The sequence below is a fragment of the Pantherophis guttatus genome, chromosome 5, assembly GCF_059756535.1.
Source record: "Pantherophis guttatus breed Tessera chromosome 5, ASM5975653v1, whole genome shotgun sequence".
In the NCBI taxonomy this organism is placed as follows: domain Eukaryota; kingdom Metazoa; phylum Chordata; class Lepidosauria; order Squamata; family Colubridae; genus Pantherophis; species Pantherophis guttatus.
In genome coordinates this window covers 2271076-2287003 of record NC_142067.1, presented here as the reverse complement: position 1 = coordinate 2287003, position 15928 = coordinate 2271076, and the positions used below count along the sequence as shown (strand labels likewise).

The 15928-nt window shown below is 47.1% G+C and overlaps 1 protein-coding gene across 2 annotated transcripts in view; it reads right to left on the bottom strand.

Annotated features, from left to right (window-relative positions):
* Positions 1 to 275: 275 nt before the first annotated feature.
* Positions 276 to 15928, bottom strand: part of LOC117676464 (disintegrin and metalloproteinase domain-containing protein 21-like) — a 40144-nt gene continuing 24491 nt past the window's right edge. For both annotated transcript variants that reach the window (XM_087895705.1, XM_087895704.1), the window contains 9 exons: positions 15836 to 15925; positions 13582 to 13774; positions 12306 to 12411; positions 11330 to 11513; positions 9458 to 9535; positions 5364 to 5475; positions 3326 to 3416; positions 2450 to 2504; positions 276 to 617 (listed from right to left, as the gene is read on the bottom strand). In XM_087895705.1, the coding sequence (XP_087751831.1) occupies positions 405 to 617; positions 2450 to 2504; positions 3326 to 3416; positions 5364 to 5475; positions 9458 to 9535; positions 11330 to 11513; positions 12306 to 12411; positions 13582 to 13774; positions 15836 to 15925 (1122 nt within the window). In that variant the 3' untranslated portion in view covers positions 276 to 404. The remainder of the gene's footprint in view (positions 618 to 2449; positions 2505 to 3325; positions 3417 to 5363; positions 5476 to 9457; positions 9536 to 11329; positions 11514 to 12305; positions 12412 to 13581; positions 13775 to 15835; positions 15926 to 15928) is intronic.

Genomic DNA, 15928 nt, shown 5'->3' with positions numbered 1-15928 from the left:
AACTTGAAATATCACCAGAAATACTTTTTGTATATAGTCAAAAATACTGCACATCTGATATTAATGAAAATGTCAATTTACTTATGTTTTTTAAACTCAATAAAGTTTTTTTTTAAAAAAAATCTCATTTTAATTCCTGCTGGAACAGAACTTGAAAGATGCCAACAGGAATAGCCGAAGGAGATCACATTTCCCTCAAAGGTTCTGGGCAAGCGATTTCTGCTGGCTGGCTGTGAACGTCAGGCAGACGCACATCAATAGGAAATGCAAATAATGGTTGAAAAAAGGGAGAAAAAAACTCACTTTATTTGAAGACTGGCGTGTCCAAGCCAAGAAACAGAATATTTTATGCAACGGCAAAAGATTCCATGGAAAAATAAGAGGTTGGATGGGGATCACTAGGTCTAGGTGGCAAAAGTGACGTCTAATCTGGATTTCCCAGCTCTGGAGGTGGACATGGCGCTTTTCAATTCCGGACTCTTCACATATGGGATGCTTCTTTGATTGTCCACTGCAATGGCGGTTTTGGACTTTTTGAGCCTCCCGGAAGAAGAGCTTCTCAAGCCGCTACGCGACCGCCTCACGCCGGTCTTTGAGGATCTGCCTCTCAGGGCTCCCTAGAAGAGGCAGAGGGGGAAAAAAATTAGGATTACTATAACCCAGACGTGGGCAACTATGGTCCCTTAATGACCCTGGAATTCAACTCCCAGAATTCCTGTGTTAAATATAGTCCCTTTTCGACATGTGGACTTCAACTCCCAGAATTCCTGAGCCAGCATTTTTACTGTGCTTTTAATTTAGGTGAAATGCTAATATATATTTGCAAGTTCATCTATGATATGCTGTATGAATAGAATAGAATAGAATTTTTTAAGAATAGAATAGAATTCTTTGTTGGCCAAGTGTGATTGGACACACAGGGAATTTGTCTTTGGTGCATAGGCTCTCAGTGTACATAAAAGAAAAGATACGTTCGAATCATAAGGTACAAAGCTTAATGATAGTCATAGATAGATAGATAGATAGATAGATAGATAGATAGATAGATAGATAGATTAGATTAGATTAGATTAGATTAGATTAGATTAGAACAGAACAGAACAGAACAGAACAGAGAATGGAATAGAATAGAATTCTTTGTTGGCCAAGTGTGATTGGACACACAAGGAATTTGTCTTTGGTGCATAGGCTCTCAGTGTACATAAAAGAAAAGATACGTTCGAATCATAAGGTACAAAGCTTAATGATAGTCATAGATAGATAGATAGATAGATAGATAGATAGATAGATTAGATTAGATTAGATTAGATTAGAACAGAACAGAACAGAACAGAACAGAGAATGGAATAGAATAGAATTCTTTGTTGGCCAAGTGTGATTGGACACACAAGGAATTTGTCTTTGGTGCATAGGCTCTCAGTGTACATAAAAGAAAAGATACATTTGTCAAGAATCATAAGATACAACACTTAATGATAGTCATAGGGTACAAATAAACAATCCAATCATACTAGGAAACAATCAATATAAATTGTAAGGATAGAATTAGAATTAGAATTAGAACAGAACAGAACAGAATAGAATTCTTTATTGGCCAAGTGTGATTGGACACACAAGGAATTTGTCTTTGGTGCATACGCTCTCGGAGTACATAAAAGAAAAGATACATTTGTCAAGAATCATAAGGTACAATACTTAATGGTATTCATAGATAGATAGATAGATAGATAGATAGATAGATAGATAGATAGATAGATAGATAACAAATAAGCAATCGAATCATATTAGGAAACAGTCAATATACATCGTAAGGATACCAGCAACAAGGTTACTTATTTACTAATTTATGCTGAATAAATAAATAAAGATTTTTTCTGAGATGGTGGCAGAAGCTTCACTCCCCTTGGAAATTCCCAATTATGGCTGTAAATTAAGCATCACTTGTAAGAACATACAGGTAATCTTCAATTTATGACCACAATTGAGCCCAACATTTCTGTGAGACACTTGTTAAGTGAGTTTTGCTCCATTTTATGACCTTTCTTGCCACAGTTGTTAAGTGAACCCTGCAGTTATTAAATGAGTAACACGGTTGCTAAGTGAATCTGGCTCCCCCATGAACTTTGCTCGTCAGAAAGTCGCAAAAAGGGACGACGTGACCACCAAGACACTGCAACCGTCATAAGTACGAGTCAGTTCCCAGGCATCTGAATTTTGATCACGAGACCACGGGGATACTACAACGGTCGTAAGTGTGAAAAACAGTCATAAGTCCCTTTTTTCAGTGCTTTCGTAACTTCGAACAGTCACTAAATGAACTGTTGTAAGTCGAGGACTGCCTGTACAAGAGTTCTCCAGCATCTGCCTTCAGAAAGGATGGTCAACGGGGGTTAAATAGAGGCTGCTGAGCCCCCCCACAATAAGCGGTTGGTTCTTTCCATCAACTTACTTTACTGGCCGATTTTTTGGGGCGTCGTTTGGGAATTGCCGCGATCCATTTAAACCTGGAAAGGAAAGAGACGTCGTGAGTCTTTTGTGGATTCCAAGCAAGCAAGATGTGAAGAGTCCCACCCCGCCTTGCACGCCCAGGATTCGAATGCGGGCCCTCCAGCCCAGTGGTGGGTTGCTCCCGGTTCGCACCGGTTCGCGAGAACCGGTAGTAAAAATTTGTAGTAGTTCCGAGAACTGGTAATAACATTGGCTGCCCACGCCCCCAAACTGGTCCCCGGCCCGGTCCCCGCTCGCTTACCCCGCCCACCTCATCAGAGGCTTTTTTTTTTTTTTTTTTTTTACTTCTAAAAGAATTTTTTCTACAACCTCTTCGGCCGAAAAAATGCTTTAAAAAAAAAAAAAGCCTCTGATGATCCTGCAGCTCAACTGGGATCGTCAGAGGCTTTTCAAAGCCGAAGAGGTGGTTAAAAAAAATGCTTTGGAAAGCCTCTGACGATCCCAGCTGAGTTGCCTGATCGGCAGAGGCTTTTCAAAGCATTTTTTTCTGCAACCTCTTAAGGTTGTAGAAAAAATGCTTTTAAAAGTAAAAAAAGAAAAAGCCTCTGACGATCGCGCGGCTCAGCTGGGATCGTCAGAGGCTTTTCAAAGCATTGTTTTCTGCAACCTCTTAAGGTTGTCGAAAAAATGCTTTAAAAAGTTTTTTTTTAAAAAAGTTGGCCACGCCCACCCAGTCACATTACCCCCCACCAAGCCACGCCCACAAAATAAGCCACGCCCACAGAACCGTTAGTAAAAAAAATTTAGAACCCACCCCTGCTCCGGCCACATCCCTCCTCTTATACCCTTTGTGCCAGGAGGAGGGCCGTTTACTCACAAGGCGTCCACGTGACGTGAGATGTAAACTCCCACTGCCAGGACGATCAGACCGGTCAGGGTGAAGAGTCCGACGATGACGATGGTGGGCACTGGGGAATTAAAGAGAGAAGAACCCTGAACAGGGCTTGTGAGAGACAGACAATCCCGCGTGTTTGAGGGCCAAGGGTCAGGGATGCCTGCAGTGTTGTGGAATAGTGAGACCAAATAACATTCCTAGGTCAGCCAGAGACAGTTTTATTGCGCAAGGTTCAGAGCCAGTTTTATACATGAAGCTTTGAACAAGGAGAGAACTCTGTTACAACGGTTTTATCCACTTCTAAGACAAAGGATTCTGTTAACTCAGCAGTTTATATGGTCATATACATTTGTTATATTTAATTGACATTTCCTAATTACGAAAGTTTTACATTACTCTTGCCAAACAATCATAATTCTTCTGTAAATTACTGGAGCATAGATTCAAATTATCTTCTGTTGATAGACGACTTCTAGCTCACGTGGATCCCCTTGACCTAACCAACCTTTAAGCTGTATGTCATTAGAAGGTTCCTTTCTTCTGACAACTTAGAGGCCTCCTAAAAGTATCAAAAGGATTTGGGCTGAGTTTGTAATTTTTCCAACCGGATGCATTGCTTTTAGAATAGAGTGAATAGAAAGTTATCCAGTGGTCATCTATCAGAGCCCGCTTCATTTACATTAGCAGGGTGTGGGAAAGCAAAGGGGGCAGCCCCTGCTGAGGCTCCGCCCGTTGAATCGGAATAGAATGTGCTGGAAGGGACCTTGGAGGTCTTCTAGTCCAGCCCCCTGCTCCAGCAGGAGAACCTGTACCGGGGATGGCTAACCTTTTTGCCATCGCGTGCCAAAAGCGGGGGGGAGAGTGCGGGGAGGGGATCACACGTGTGCGTGCCCACACCCACAGTTCAACGAGCTCCATCCCCCACACATGCGTGTGTGACACCCCCCCCACACTTCCCTTGTTTTTGGCACACGATGGCATGGTGGGCCCAGTAGGCCCGTTTTTCGCCCTCCCCAGGCGCCAGAGGCTTTCTAGGAGCCTGGGAAACGGCCTGTTTGCCGACTTCCGGTGGGACCGAAAAGCCCGTTTTTCACGTTCCAGAGTCTTTCTAGGAGCCTGGGGAGGGCGAAAACGGCCTTCCCCACCCCCTGGAGGCTCTCCAAAGGCCAGAAATGGCCCGTTTGCCAACTTCTGGTGGGACCGAAGTTGGCAAACGGGCCGTTTCTGGCCTCTGGAGGACCTCCGGGGGGGAGGCCATTTTTGCCCTCCCCAGGCTCCTAGAAAGACTCTGGAGCCTGGGGAGAGCAAAAAACGGGCCTTCCCCACTCCCATGAAGGCCCTCCGGAGGCCGGAAACAGCCTGAAGAAGTTTGATTTAAGGATTTCCCTGTTTGCTATTTTTACTTCTTTAATTTAGTTTCAGCTTGATTGTCAATTATCTAGTAGAGACGCTGATTTTCATTGTGGATAATGTGTTAATGTTTTAAGGGAAGATGGAAACAGTATAACAATATAATATATTTTGATATAAAATGTCTCACTCACTTTAGGCATGAAAGCCAACTGGGTGACTTTGGGCCAATCACCAGGAGACGGGGAGTTCTAGTCCCGCCTTAGGCATGAAAGCCAGCTGGGTGACTTTGGGCCAATCACCAGGAGACGGTGAGTTCTAGTCCCGCCTTAGGCATGAAAGCCAGCTGGGTGACTTTGGGCCAATCACCAGGAGACGGTGAGTTCTAGTCCTGTCTTAGCCCTAAAACCCAACTGGGTGACTTTGAGCCAATCACCAGGAGACGGTGAGTTCTAGTCCCGCCTTAGGCATGAAAGCCAGCTGGGTGTCTTTGGGCCAATCACCAGGAGACGGTGAGTTCTAGTCCCGCCTTAGCCCTAAAACCCAACTGGGTGACTTTGAGCCAATCACCAGGAGACGGGGAGTTCTAGTCCCGCTTTAGCCATAAAAACCCAAGTGGTCTGAACGGGATGGGAGACAAAGAGGCAGGAAGGAAAGGGAGGCTGCTTACGCTGATAGGGCGGAGGGGGGCCGCTGTCAATGCTCCCCCCAAACCCTGGTTGGGTGCATAAGGGAGGGGCCCATCCGTAAGAGCAATGGCAGTTCCGCTTGCTGTTGCAGACCTGAAAACGGAAGAAGGAGATGGGCAGGATTGGCAAAGGTCCTCCGGCCACCTGGACAGACCCAGAGAGAAAAGATTTGACGGTCACCTTTGCACCCTCGCCAGAGATGTCTGCCGGTTCAGGATTGTGTGAGACACAAATGTGTTTTTTTTTAAAAAAAGTTTTTTTATTTTTATACATCTCATTTTGTGAATGGTTTGATTCCTGGGTTTCATACATTTCAATATAAATAATCACGACAAAATTATTCTTAATAATGACAGTCCATTTTCATTTTTGATTTTACTAACGTATATAATTTCTGCTGTCATCTTTCAACTGTAAACCTCCTCCTAATTCTACCCTACTTTGTATCATCTTAATACCTGTTTTTACTATTTCCCCCCTAATATTTTTACATTTATTTATTTATTTATTTATTTATTTATTTATTTATTTATTTGTTTGTTTGTTTGTTTGTTTGTGTATTTATTTATTTATTTATTTATTTATTAGTCCACTTTATATCCCACCCTTCTCCGTAGACTCAGGGCGGCTTACAATGCCTTATAGCAATACTTTTTTGTATATACCTGCTTATTAGGGCTTTCGCCCCCCCCCCAAAGCGGTGTTGTTCTATACAAAGCTGGCTTATTGCCCGCACAATCCGGGTCCTCAATTTACCTACCTCGAAAGGATGGAAGGCTGAGTCAACCTTGAGCCTGGTGAGATTTGAACTAGCAGTAATCGCAGGCAGCTGGCAGCTAAGTGCTAGCACTTAACAGCACTTTAGTCCACTGCACCACCGAGGTTTATTTTATTTTATTTTAGCCTTCTTTTTCTCCCCTTTCCTCTATCATTCTACTAATCAAAGACGTGATCTTTCCTTATTTTATTATTCAATATTCCAATATTCCTGTTGTGGCTCTGTTGCTTGAGCCTGGGCTATCGACAGATGCAGACTCTGAGAGTGAGGGAGAGGAGTTGGCAAGGCCTCCCTCTCCAGGACCCTCCTCTCTGGCAATGCCTCCGGAGGACACCGAAGGCCAAGAGATAGGCCCAGAGCCAAGCACATCCCCGCAGCCACAGGTGGACAGCGACGAAGGAGATAAATGCTGGCTGGATCCTCGACAGCGGCGCAGGGAGAAGTGTGCGCAGCAGAGGGGAAGGCGTGCCAGAGATTAGCTGAGTCACTGGACCACACCCCACAGGGTATATATGTGGGTGTGGTGGCCGGTTCAGTTTGTGACGAGCAAAAACTAGAAATAATCCATGATCTCTGCATTACTGGACTTCTGCCCGCTTTGTCGGACTGCATTTGGACTAATCCTTGTATTGCGGAAACTTTGCCTGTTTGATCGGAATGCTTGCAGTCTAATCTTTGTTTTGTGTGAGTAAAGTCTGAATTGGCAGCTAGCCACTGGGTTGCTGCCAGCTTTATCTTCAAAGAGTTTTGTCGTGTGGCTTATTAACTCCGGGCCGTCTGTGGGGGTGCGTGTGTGGGACGGGGACAGAACAGGAAGGCAGTTGCTAAGATTTTTGATTGTGGTGAGGGCATTGAATATCCTCTAAAAGAGAAGCCTCCGTCCTCGGCAACTTTTAAGAGTTGTGGACTTCAACTCCCAGAATCCTCCCCACCTTTCCCCCCCCCAAAGCAGGCTATGTGCCCAGGGGAGGCTAGACCAGAGAAACCTCTCAGATAGGCTGAAGAAGGTCCCAGTGATGGCAGGCACACAATCCCACAATCTCCTCCACCCCCTTTGCGTCACAAAAGGACAAGGGAGGATTGAGTTTTCGTCAGAAAGAACTCAACTTCTCAGAAGTGGTGGGAGCTTCATCCCTGGAGGCTTTCGAGAAGAGCCTGGACTGCCATCAGTCAGAAATGGTGTAGGGTCTCCTGCTTGGGTGGGGTGGGGTGGGGGTTGGACTAGATGATCTTCAAAGACCCTTCCAGCTCTGTTCTGATTGATTGATTCAGCCAAGAAATAAGGAGCAATTTTCTGACAGTGAGAACAATCCATCAGTGGAACAGAAGTTGCCTTCGGAAATTGTGCGAGCTTCATCCCTGGAAGCTTTCAAGAAGAGACTGGACTGCCATCAGTCAGAAAGGGTATAAGGTCTCCTGTTTGGGTGCGGGGGGTTGGACTAGATGACCTACGAGGTCCCTTCCTGCTCTGTTAATCTGTTAAACTGGGGGTTTCCCGTGGATTGGTGTTGCCATGAGAAAGCAAAGGGAAAAGGGGTTTCCCACTTCCCTGGAGGGCCCAGGCGGCACCAGGGGGCACGTTGAGTGGGCAAGGACAATACAGCAAAACAGAGTCGGAAGGGACCTTGGAGGTCTTCTAGTCCAACCCCTCCTCAGTCAGGAAACCCTGTGTACCATTTCTGACAATTGGTTCTCCAATCTGAGAGACAGGACAAGAAGCGACGGATGGAAACTCATCAAGGAGAGAAGCAACCTGGAATTGAGGAGAAACTTCCTGACAGTGAGGACAATGAACCAGTGGAACAGCTCGCCTCCAGAAGTTGTGGCAGTTGCTCCATCACTGGAAGTTTTTAAGAAGAGACTGGACAGTCCCTTGTCTGGAATGGTATAGGGTTTCTGTCTGATCAGGGGTTGGACTAGAAGATCTCCAAGGTCCCTTCCAAGTATTCTATTCTATTTTATTTATTGGTTCGATTTATATTTTAAATTGATTTTAAATTGGGTTGTTTTAATTTACGGCCAGAATATTTAATTATTTTAATACTGTTTTTTAAATTTTGTATGCTTTGTTTTTACTTAGGCTGTGCACCGCCCTGAGTCCTATTTGGAGAAGGGCGGGATAGAAATTTAAACAAATAAATAAATAAATAAATATATGCCGCCCTTCTCCGGAGACTCAGGGCGGCTTACAATGCATTAAGCAATAGCCTTTAATATTTTTGTATATACCTGCTTAGTAGGGCTTTCGGGGGCCCCTCCCCCCAAGCGGTGTTCTATTTTATACAAAGTCAGCTTATTGCCCTCACGATCCGTGTCCTCATTTTACCTCGAATGGATGGAAGGCTGAGTCAACCTTGAGTCTGGTGAGATTCGAACTTGCAGTAATTGCAGGCAGCTGGTGTTATTTAACAGTGCTTTAGTCTGCTGCGCCACCAAGGCTATTTTGTTCTGTTCTGTTCTATTCTTATTATCTCTTGTTAAAACCTCCAGTGAGGAAACACCAGGGGTGAAATGCTCCCGGTTCGGACCGGCTCGCCCGATCCGGTAGCGATGATGGTGGATGGTTCGGAGAACTGGCAGCAAAAATCCCTGCCCCCCCATCCCCCGTCCATGCCCAGCTGAGCCGTGTGCTCATCAGAGGCTTTTTTTTTTTTTTACTTTTAAAAGCATTTTTTCTACAACCTCTTCGGCTGAAGGTAAAAAAATAGGTTAAAAAAAAATCTCTGACGATCACAGCTGAGCAGCGCAAAAGATTGCGTGCCGCAGCTGATCACAGCCCCCCTCTCACGCTGTTCTACTTACCGCATGCCTCCTTTTGGTGTGCACGGCGCATGTGCGCTTCGCATTTGGTGAAGTGCAGGCGCAGCCAGCGAATCGATAGTAAACCGGTTCAGATTTCACCACTGGGAAACACCCATAACTTCTGGAGGCCATCCACAACCCACAATCGCTTCTACAGCTACCGCTAACCCAGAGCAGGGAAGTGGTGAATTCTCCCAGGATGGGCCATGAGAATTGCTTTCATCCCCAGTGTTGTGGCCGCCATCTTAACTTTTTTTGGGGAGGACACCCTTGGGCATGGATGATACCCTAATTTTTATTTTTATTTATTTATTTTTATTATCATATTTATATACCGCCCTACTCCCAGGGGACTCAGGGCGGTGAACAGCCAAGATAAAAATACAAATAACATACAAAAGTTAAAAGCTATTAAAAATAGATTAAATAATTTGGGCTCAAAAACAAATTTAAAAACATCCAATTTATGTAAAACATTTAAAATTTGCCACTTACTCCTCGGTGTCTACACACGGAGGGTTCGCAGTCAAAATCCAGCACAGCCACGTCCACGCACGATCTGTTTAAGCAGATCTAGAGAAGGAGAGGTACCAAAAGTCTGAATTCTTAAAGGTAAAGGTTCCCCTCGCTAGTCGTGCCCGACTCTAGGGGGCGCTGCTCATCTCCGTTTCAAAGCCGAAGAGCCAGTGCTGTCCGAAGACGTCTCCGTGGTCATGTGGCCAGCATGACTCAATGCCAAAGGCGCACGGAAAACGCTGTTCCCTTCCCACCAAAGGTGGTCCCTATTTTTCTACTTGCATTTTTTTACCTGCTTTCGAACTGCTAGGTTGGCAGAAGCTGGGGCAAGTCACGGGAGCTCACCCCTTTACGCAGCACTAGGGATTCGAACCGCTGAACTGCCGACCTTCCGATTGACAAGCTCAGCATCTTAGCCACTGAGCCACTGCATCCCTTGCTTATAATACATGTTGAATTACTTATTTATACATGTTGAATTCTTTCAATATGTATAAAGTCATTTCTAGCAAAGTCTTCAAGTGCGGCAGCCCCCAAACATTTGGGGAACTAGGGACCGGTTCCATGGGGGGGAGAGTTTTTCTGTGGACCAGACGGGCAGTGGTTTGGTGTGCTGCCTGCATCCCACGGATGGGGCTTCGCTTGTTTGCGTGGCCTGGTTGCTGGCATGCCACGGCGTGGTTCTGATCCATGGACATTGGGGATCCCTGTTTTAGTGTACTTTGGAAAAAAAGATGGGACCCACAGCTTCTGTTTTCCCCCACCCTTAGTTAAACAATCCCCTTCCCCATAAAACTGGTAGTCCTTGACCTACGGCCAGGATGGAGCCCCAAATTTGTGTTGCTAAGTGAGACAGTTCTGAAGGGAGTTGTGCCCCATTTTACAACCATTCTTGCCACGGTCGTTAAGCGAATCACTGCTGTCGTTAAGTGAGGAACACGGTTGTTAAGTGAATCCGGCTTCCCGGTTGAGTTCGCTTAGTCAAAAGGTTGCCAGAAGGGATCGTGTAACCCCCGGGACACTGCGACAGTCATAAATAGGAGTCACCTGTCCATTGTCTGAATTTGGATCATGTGACCATGGAATGACGCAATGGTCGTAAGTGTGAAAAATGGTTACAAGTCACTTTCTTCCAGTGCTGTTCTAACTTCAAACGGTCACTAAGCGAACTGTTGTAAGTCGAGGACCCAATGTGTTGGGGGGGGAGGGTGTTTGGTCACACGGTTGTTAAGTGAATCTGGCTTCCCCGTAGACTTGGCTTGTCAGACGGTCACCAAAGGGGATCACGTGACACCCCTCTGCTATATTGCATCATACTGTTTCCTGATTGGTTAGTTCTGTAGCCAATGTCTTTAAGAGAGAGCTTGAAACATGGTTAGTTTCTCTTTACTGCTCTCTGCTACTCTTTGCTGAATGTTGTTGCTCGTTACTGCTCTTTGCTGTGTTTGCTACTGTTTGCAACTGTTTATTGTGTATGACTACAACGACTGGTAAGAAGACTTTGTTATTGGAATATCGCTGGACTATTGTTTTACTGTCTACTGCTTCATCTGTGTATGACCTGGACTGTTTATTGGACTGTGCCTTATTGCTACTTCCTAAAAAGTAAACACAACTCAGTGTATCTGTGTGTTAGCTTGCGATTATTTGCAACTGCTCTCCGTCGCTTTCATGTGCACACCCTTGCTACTCTAGGGTTGCTCTGCTAATTCCTCAACCTGCTCCGTATTCGGAAGGTGGTTCCCAAAAAGAATTTGGGATTTGGGACGGGATGGGACGGGACGGGACCAGCAAGAACTCTTGAAAACTTTTGACAATTCAGAGCGGACCAGGAAGGTGGGTGGGGCTTACCCGGTCGGGGCCACAGGTGGTTCCATCTCGCACGGCTCCCAGGTCATAGACGTCCTCCCCCAGGTCAAATTCGGTCCCCCAACACACGGTGCCCCCCACGGGAGTCTGGAGTACCTCTTGCCCGGTCGCGATCCTCGAGATTTTTCCCACGTTAACACACTGCACTCTCCCACACAGGACATCCCTAGTCGTAAAGTGAGACAGAAGAACCAGGTACCGTGTAAGTGGCCGCTGTAATTTCGCATTTTTCTCTACGGGGAGTCCTCAATTTACGACCACAATGGAGCCCCAGATTGATGGGGCTAAGTCAAAAACATTTCTAACTTTCGCCCCATTTTGCGACATGGTTGTTAAGTGAATCTGGCTTCCCCGTGGACTTCGCTCGTCGGAAGGTCGCAGAAGGGGATCACGTAACCCGGAGACGCTGCGGCCGTCATAAATATGAGTCAGTTTCCAAGTGCCTTAGATTTTTGATCACATGATGGTGGAACGTTGCAACCGTCATCAATAGAAGTCAGTTGCCAAGTGCCTTAGATTTTGATCATGCTACAACGGTCGTTAAGCGTGAACAATGGTCATCAGACATTTTGTTTCAGTGCCGTTGTGACTTGGAACGGTCCCTAAACTGAACTGTTGTAAGTTGAGGACTACCTGTCTGCTTTTTATGTTGTGCTTTTAATGTGTTTGCCGGAGTTAATAAAAAAGTTTAAACTTTCTTTATTCACTGGAGCGTCCATGGTCTCTAGATCCAAAATAACCCTCCAATTTCCTGGGCACGTGATCCCTGCCCTGACCCTTGGCAAAATTTGGCGGTTGCCACAAACAGGGTCGCTCTCTGCTCTGTTTTAGACCATGGCTTGATGTTGGTCTCGGCACTGTTGTGGTCCCCCACCCCCCCCCGCTCCCGCATTTCTCAGCCAGGCCTGGGCAAACCCACTATTGGCAAGGAAGCCGACATCCCCGAGAGCCCACTTACTTCTCCAGGCACTTCCGAAAAACCGAGCCGTCCTTGCCACAGTTGCCAAAGCGGTCGCCTCGCATGTTCATCTCCTTGAAGCAGCTCAGGGGGGCTTCTCGGGCATCTGGAAGGGGAAGCCGACGCTTAAGGGAGGCACTGATGATGTTCCCTAGTTGGGTGGTGAAACGGCTGCAAGAAAAGAACCAAGCACCAAGGACCTCACAGTCCTCCTCCTCCTCCTCCTCCTCCTCCTCCTCCTCCTCCTCCTTCCTCCTTCTTCTTCCTCCTCCTCCTCCTCCTCCTCCTCCTCCTCCTCCTCCTCCTCCTCCTCCTTCTCTTCCCCCCTCCTTCTTCTTCCTCCTCCTCCTCCTTCTCCTTCTTTCTCCTTCTTTCTTCTTCTCCTCCTCCTTCCTCCTCCTCCTCCTCCTTTCTCCTTCTCCTTCTCCTTCTTCTCCTCCTCCTTCTCCCCCTTCCCTTTCCCCCCTCCTCCTCCTCCTTCTCTTCCCCCTCCTCCTCCTCCTCCTTCTTCCTCCTCCTCCTCCTCCTCCTTCTTCCTTCTTTCTCCTTCTTTTTCCTTCTCCTTCTCCTCCTCCTTCTCCTCCTTCTTCTTCCTCCTCCTCCTCCTCCTCCTCCTCCTCCTCCTCCTCTCCACAAATCCCACTCCCTTCTAGCACTGAACATGTAACATAGTTGGGTCATGAAACATCTGCAAGAAAACAACTCAGCTCAGAGAGCACCAAGGACCCCACAGTCCTCCTTCTCCTCCTCCTCCTCCTCCTTCTTCTTCCTCCTCCTCCTCCTTCTTCCTTCTTTCTCCTTCTTTTTCCTTCTCCTTCTCCTCCTCCTTCTCCTCCTTCTTCCTCCTCCTCCTTCCTCCTTCTCCTTCTCCTTCTCCTCCTCCTCCTTCTCCCCCTTCCCTTTCCCCCTCCTCCTCCTCCTCCTCTCCACAAATCCCACCCCCTTCTAGCACTGATCATGTAACATAGTTGGGTCATGAAACATCTGCAAGAAAACAACTCAGCTCAGAGAGCACCAAGGACCCCACAGTCGTTGCCATCATCGTCCTCCTCCTCCTCCTCCTCCTCCACCTCCTCCTCCTCTCCACAACCCACCCTTCCCTTCAAGCATTGATGACATTCCCTAGTTTGGTCATGAAACGCCTGCCAGAAAAGCCCAGAGAGCACCAAGGACGCCACAGCTGAACGCTGAGCCGCAGAGATTCTCTCCTATTGGGAGCATAACCTTCTGCACCCACGGTCCACCTGCCCGGAGCCCAAGGACAGGTTGGCCTTACCTGGCCCGAAAAGAGCCTTGCAGTGTGTGTGGAGATCCAGGCAAAGTCCCAGGAAACAATGGTTGTCGTTGCCACAGGGGGTCCCGTCCTGCTTGTGGACGTCCGTCGGACAGTCGTAGGAGGTCCCGTTGCAGAATTCCGGGAGGTCGCATTCCGAAGTGGCTTCTCTGCACCGGGTTCCCGCTTCGGAAAACTGACGGAGGCAAGAATTCAGGCTTCTTCTTCTTCTGGTTCAGACTCTGCTCCAAATTTGGCAGCTCCACCAGAAGCCCCCCCCTCCCCCATGCCCCCCCCCACCGCCCCCCCAGGCTGCAAATGCCCTGCTGGCACTTTGTGGTTTGACTTTTCCAACTCGCCACGAATCCCAAACGTTTTCTGGGGCCTACGGAGAATAAATGATACGATAAAAACATCCACCTGTACCAGTAGCCCTTGACTTATGACCAGAATGAAGACAGAAATTCCTGTTGCCAAGCCAGGCGGTCGTTAAGTGAGTTTTGTCCCATTTTATGACCTTTCTTGCTACAGTTGTTAATCACTGCAGTTGCAAATTTAGTAACACAGTTGTTAAGAGAATCTGGCTTCACGTAAGGAGGGGGAAGGAAGGAAGGAAGGAAGGAAGGAAGGAAGGAAGGAAGGAAGGAAGGAAGGAAGGAAGGAGAAAGGAGGTGAGGGAAGGAGAGAGGGAGGAGAGAATGAGAGGAAGAAGGAAGGAAGGGAGGAGAAGAGGGAGGGAGGAAGAAAGGGAGGGAAGGGAGGGAGAAAGGAAGGAAGGAAAAAGGGAGGGAGGGAGGAAGATGGAAAAAAGTACAAAGGGAGAAAGAAAAATATGAGAGAGAGGAAGGCAGAGAGATGGAAAGAAAGAGAAGGAAAGAAGGAGTGAGAGGGAGGAAGCAAAGAAGGAAGGAAGGAGAAAGGGGGTGAGGGAAGGAGGGCGGGAGGAGAGAATAGGAAGAAGGAAGGAAGGAAAAGAGGGAGGGAGGAAGAAAGGAGAAAGGGGGAGGAGAAAGGGAGGGAAGGAAGGGAGAAAAGAAGGAAGGAAAAAGGGAGGGAGGAAGATGGAAAAAGTACAAAGGGAGAAAGAAAAATATGAGAGAGGAAGGCAGAGAGATGGAAAGATAGAGAAGGAAGGAGTGAGAGGGAGGAAGCAAGGACGGAGGGAGAGAAGGAGGAAGGAAGGAAAAAAGGAAAAAAGGAAGGAGAAAAGGAGGGAGGGAGGAAGATGGAGAAAAGTACAAAGGGGGAAAGAAAAATATGAGAGAGAGGAAGGCAGAGAGACAGAAAGATAGAAAAGGAAGGAAGGAGGGAGAGGGAGGAAGGAAGGAAGGAGGGAGGGAGGAAGGAAGGAAGGAAGAAAGGAAGGAAGGAAAAAAGGAAGGAAGTAGAAAAGGAGGGAGGGAGGAAGATGGAGAAAAGTACAAAGGGAGAAAGAAAAATATGAGAGAGAGGAAGGTGGGGAAATGGAAAGATAGAGAAGGAAGGAGGGAGAGGGAAGAAGGAAGAAAGGAAGGAAAAAAGGAGAAAAGGAAGGAGAAAAGGAGGGAGGGAGGAAGATGGAGAAAAGTACAAAGGGAGAAAGAAAAAATATGAGAGAGAGGAGGGCGGAGAGACAGAAAGATAGAAAAGGAAGGAAGGAGGGAGAGGGAGGAAGGAAGGAGGGAGAGAGGGAGGAAGGAAGAAAGGAAGAAAGGAAGGAAAAAAGGAAAAAAAGGAAGGAGAAAAGGAGGGAGGGAGGAAGATGAAGAAAAGTACAAAGGGAGAAAGAAAAAATATGAGAGAGGAAGGCGGAGAGACAGAAAGATAGAAAAGGAAGGAAGGAGGGAGAGGGAGGAAGGAAGGAAGGAGGGAGAGAGGGAGGAAGGAAGAAAGGAAGAAAGGAAGAGAGGAAGGAAGGAGAAAAGGAGGGAGGAAGGAAGATGGAGAAAAGTACAAAGGGAGAAAGAAAACTATGAGAGAGAGGAAGGCGGAGAGACAGAAAGATAGAGAAGGAAGGAAGGAGGGAGATAGGAAGAGAGGAAGTAAGGAAGGAAGGAAGAAAGGAAAAACACAAGAGAAGGCCACTAACCCCAGCTACCAGTGTCACTTTGACGATGACCAACCTTTATATGAGCCAAATAAGGGCTGGAAAGCAGGAGCTGCTGAGGGAAGAGTCGGCTGTCCTCCTTCTGGAGCCCTTTGGCCCAGCGGGCCCTACCTGCCCCACCTGCAACTGCCTAAACACCTTTCCGCCTCAGGTCGGCTGCTCGGCTCCTACCTGGCACTTGTCGCAGCAGAGCCCGTAAAGGCAGTCGATGTCCTTTTTGAACTGGCAGTCCTTCTGGCAACATCCGTTCTTCCGGCAGTCCTG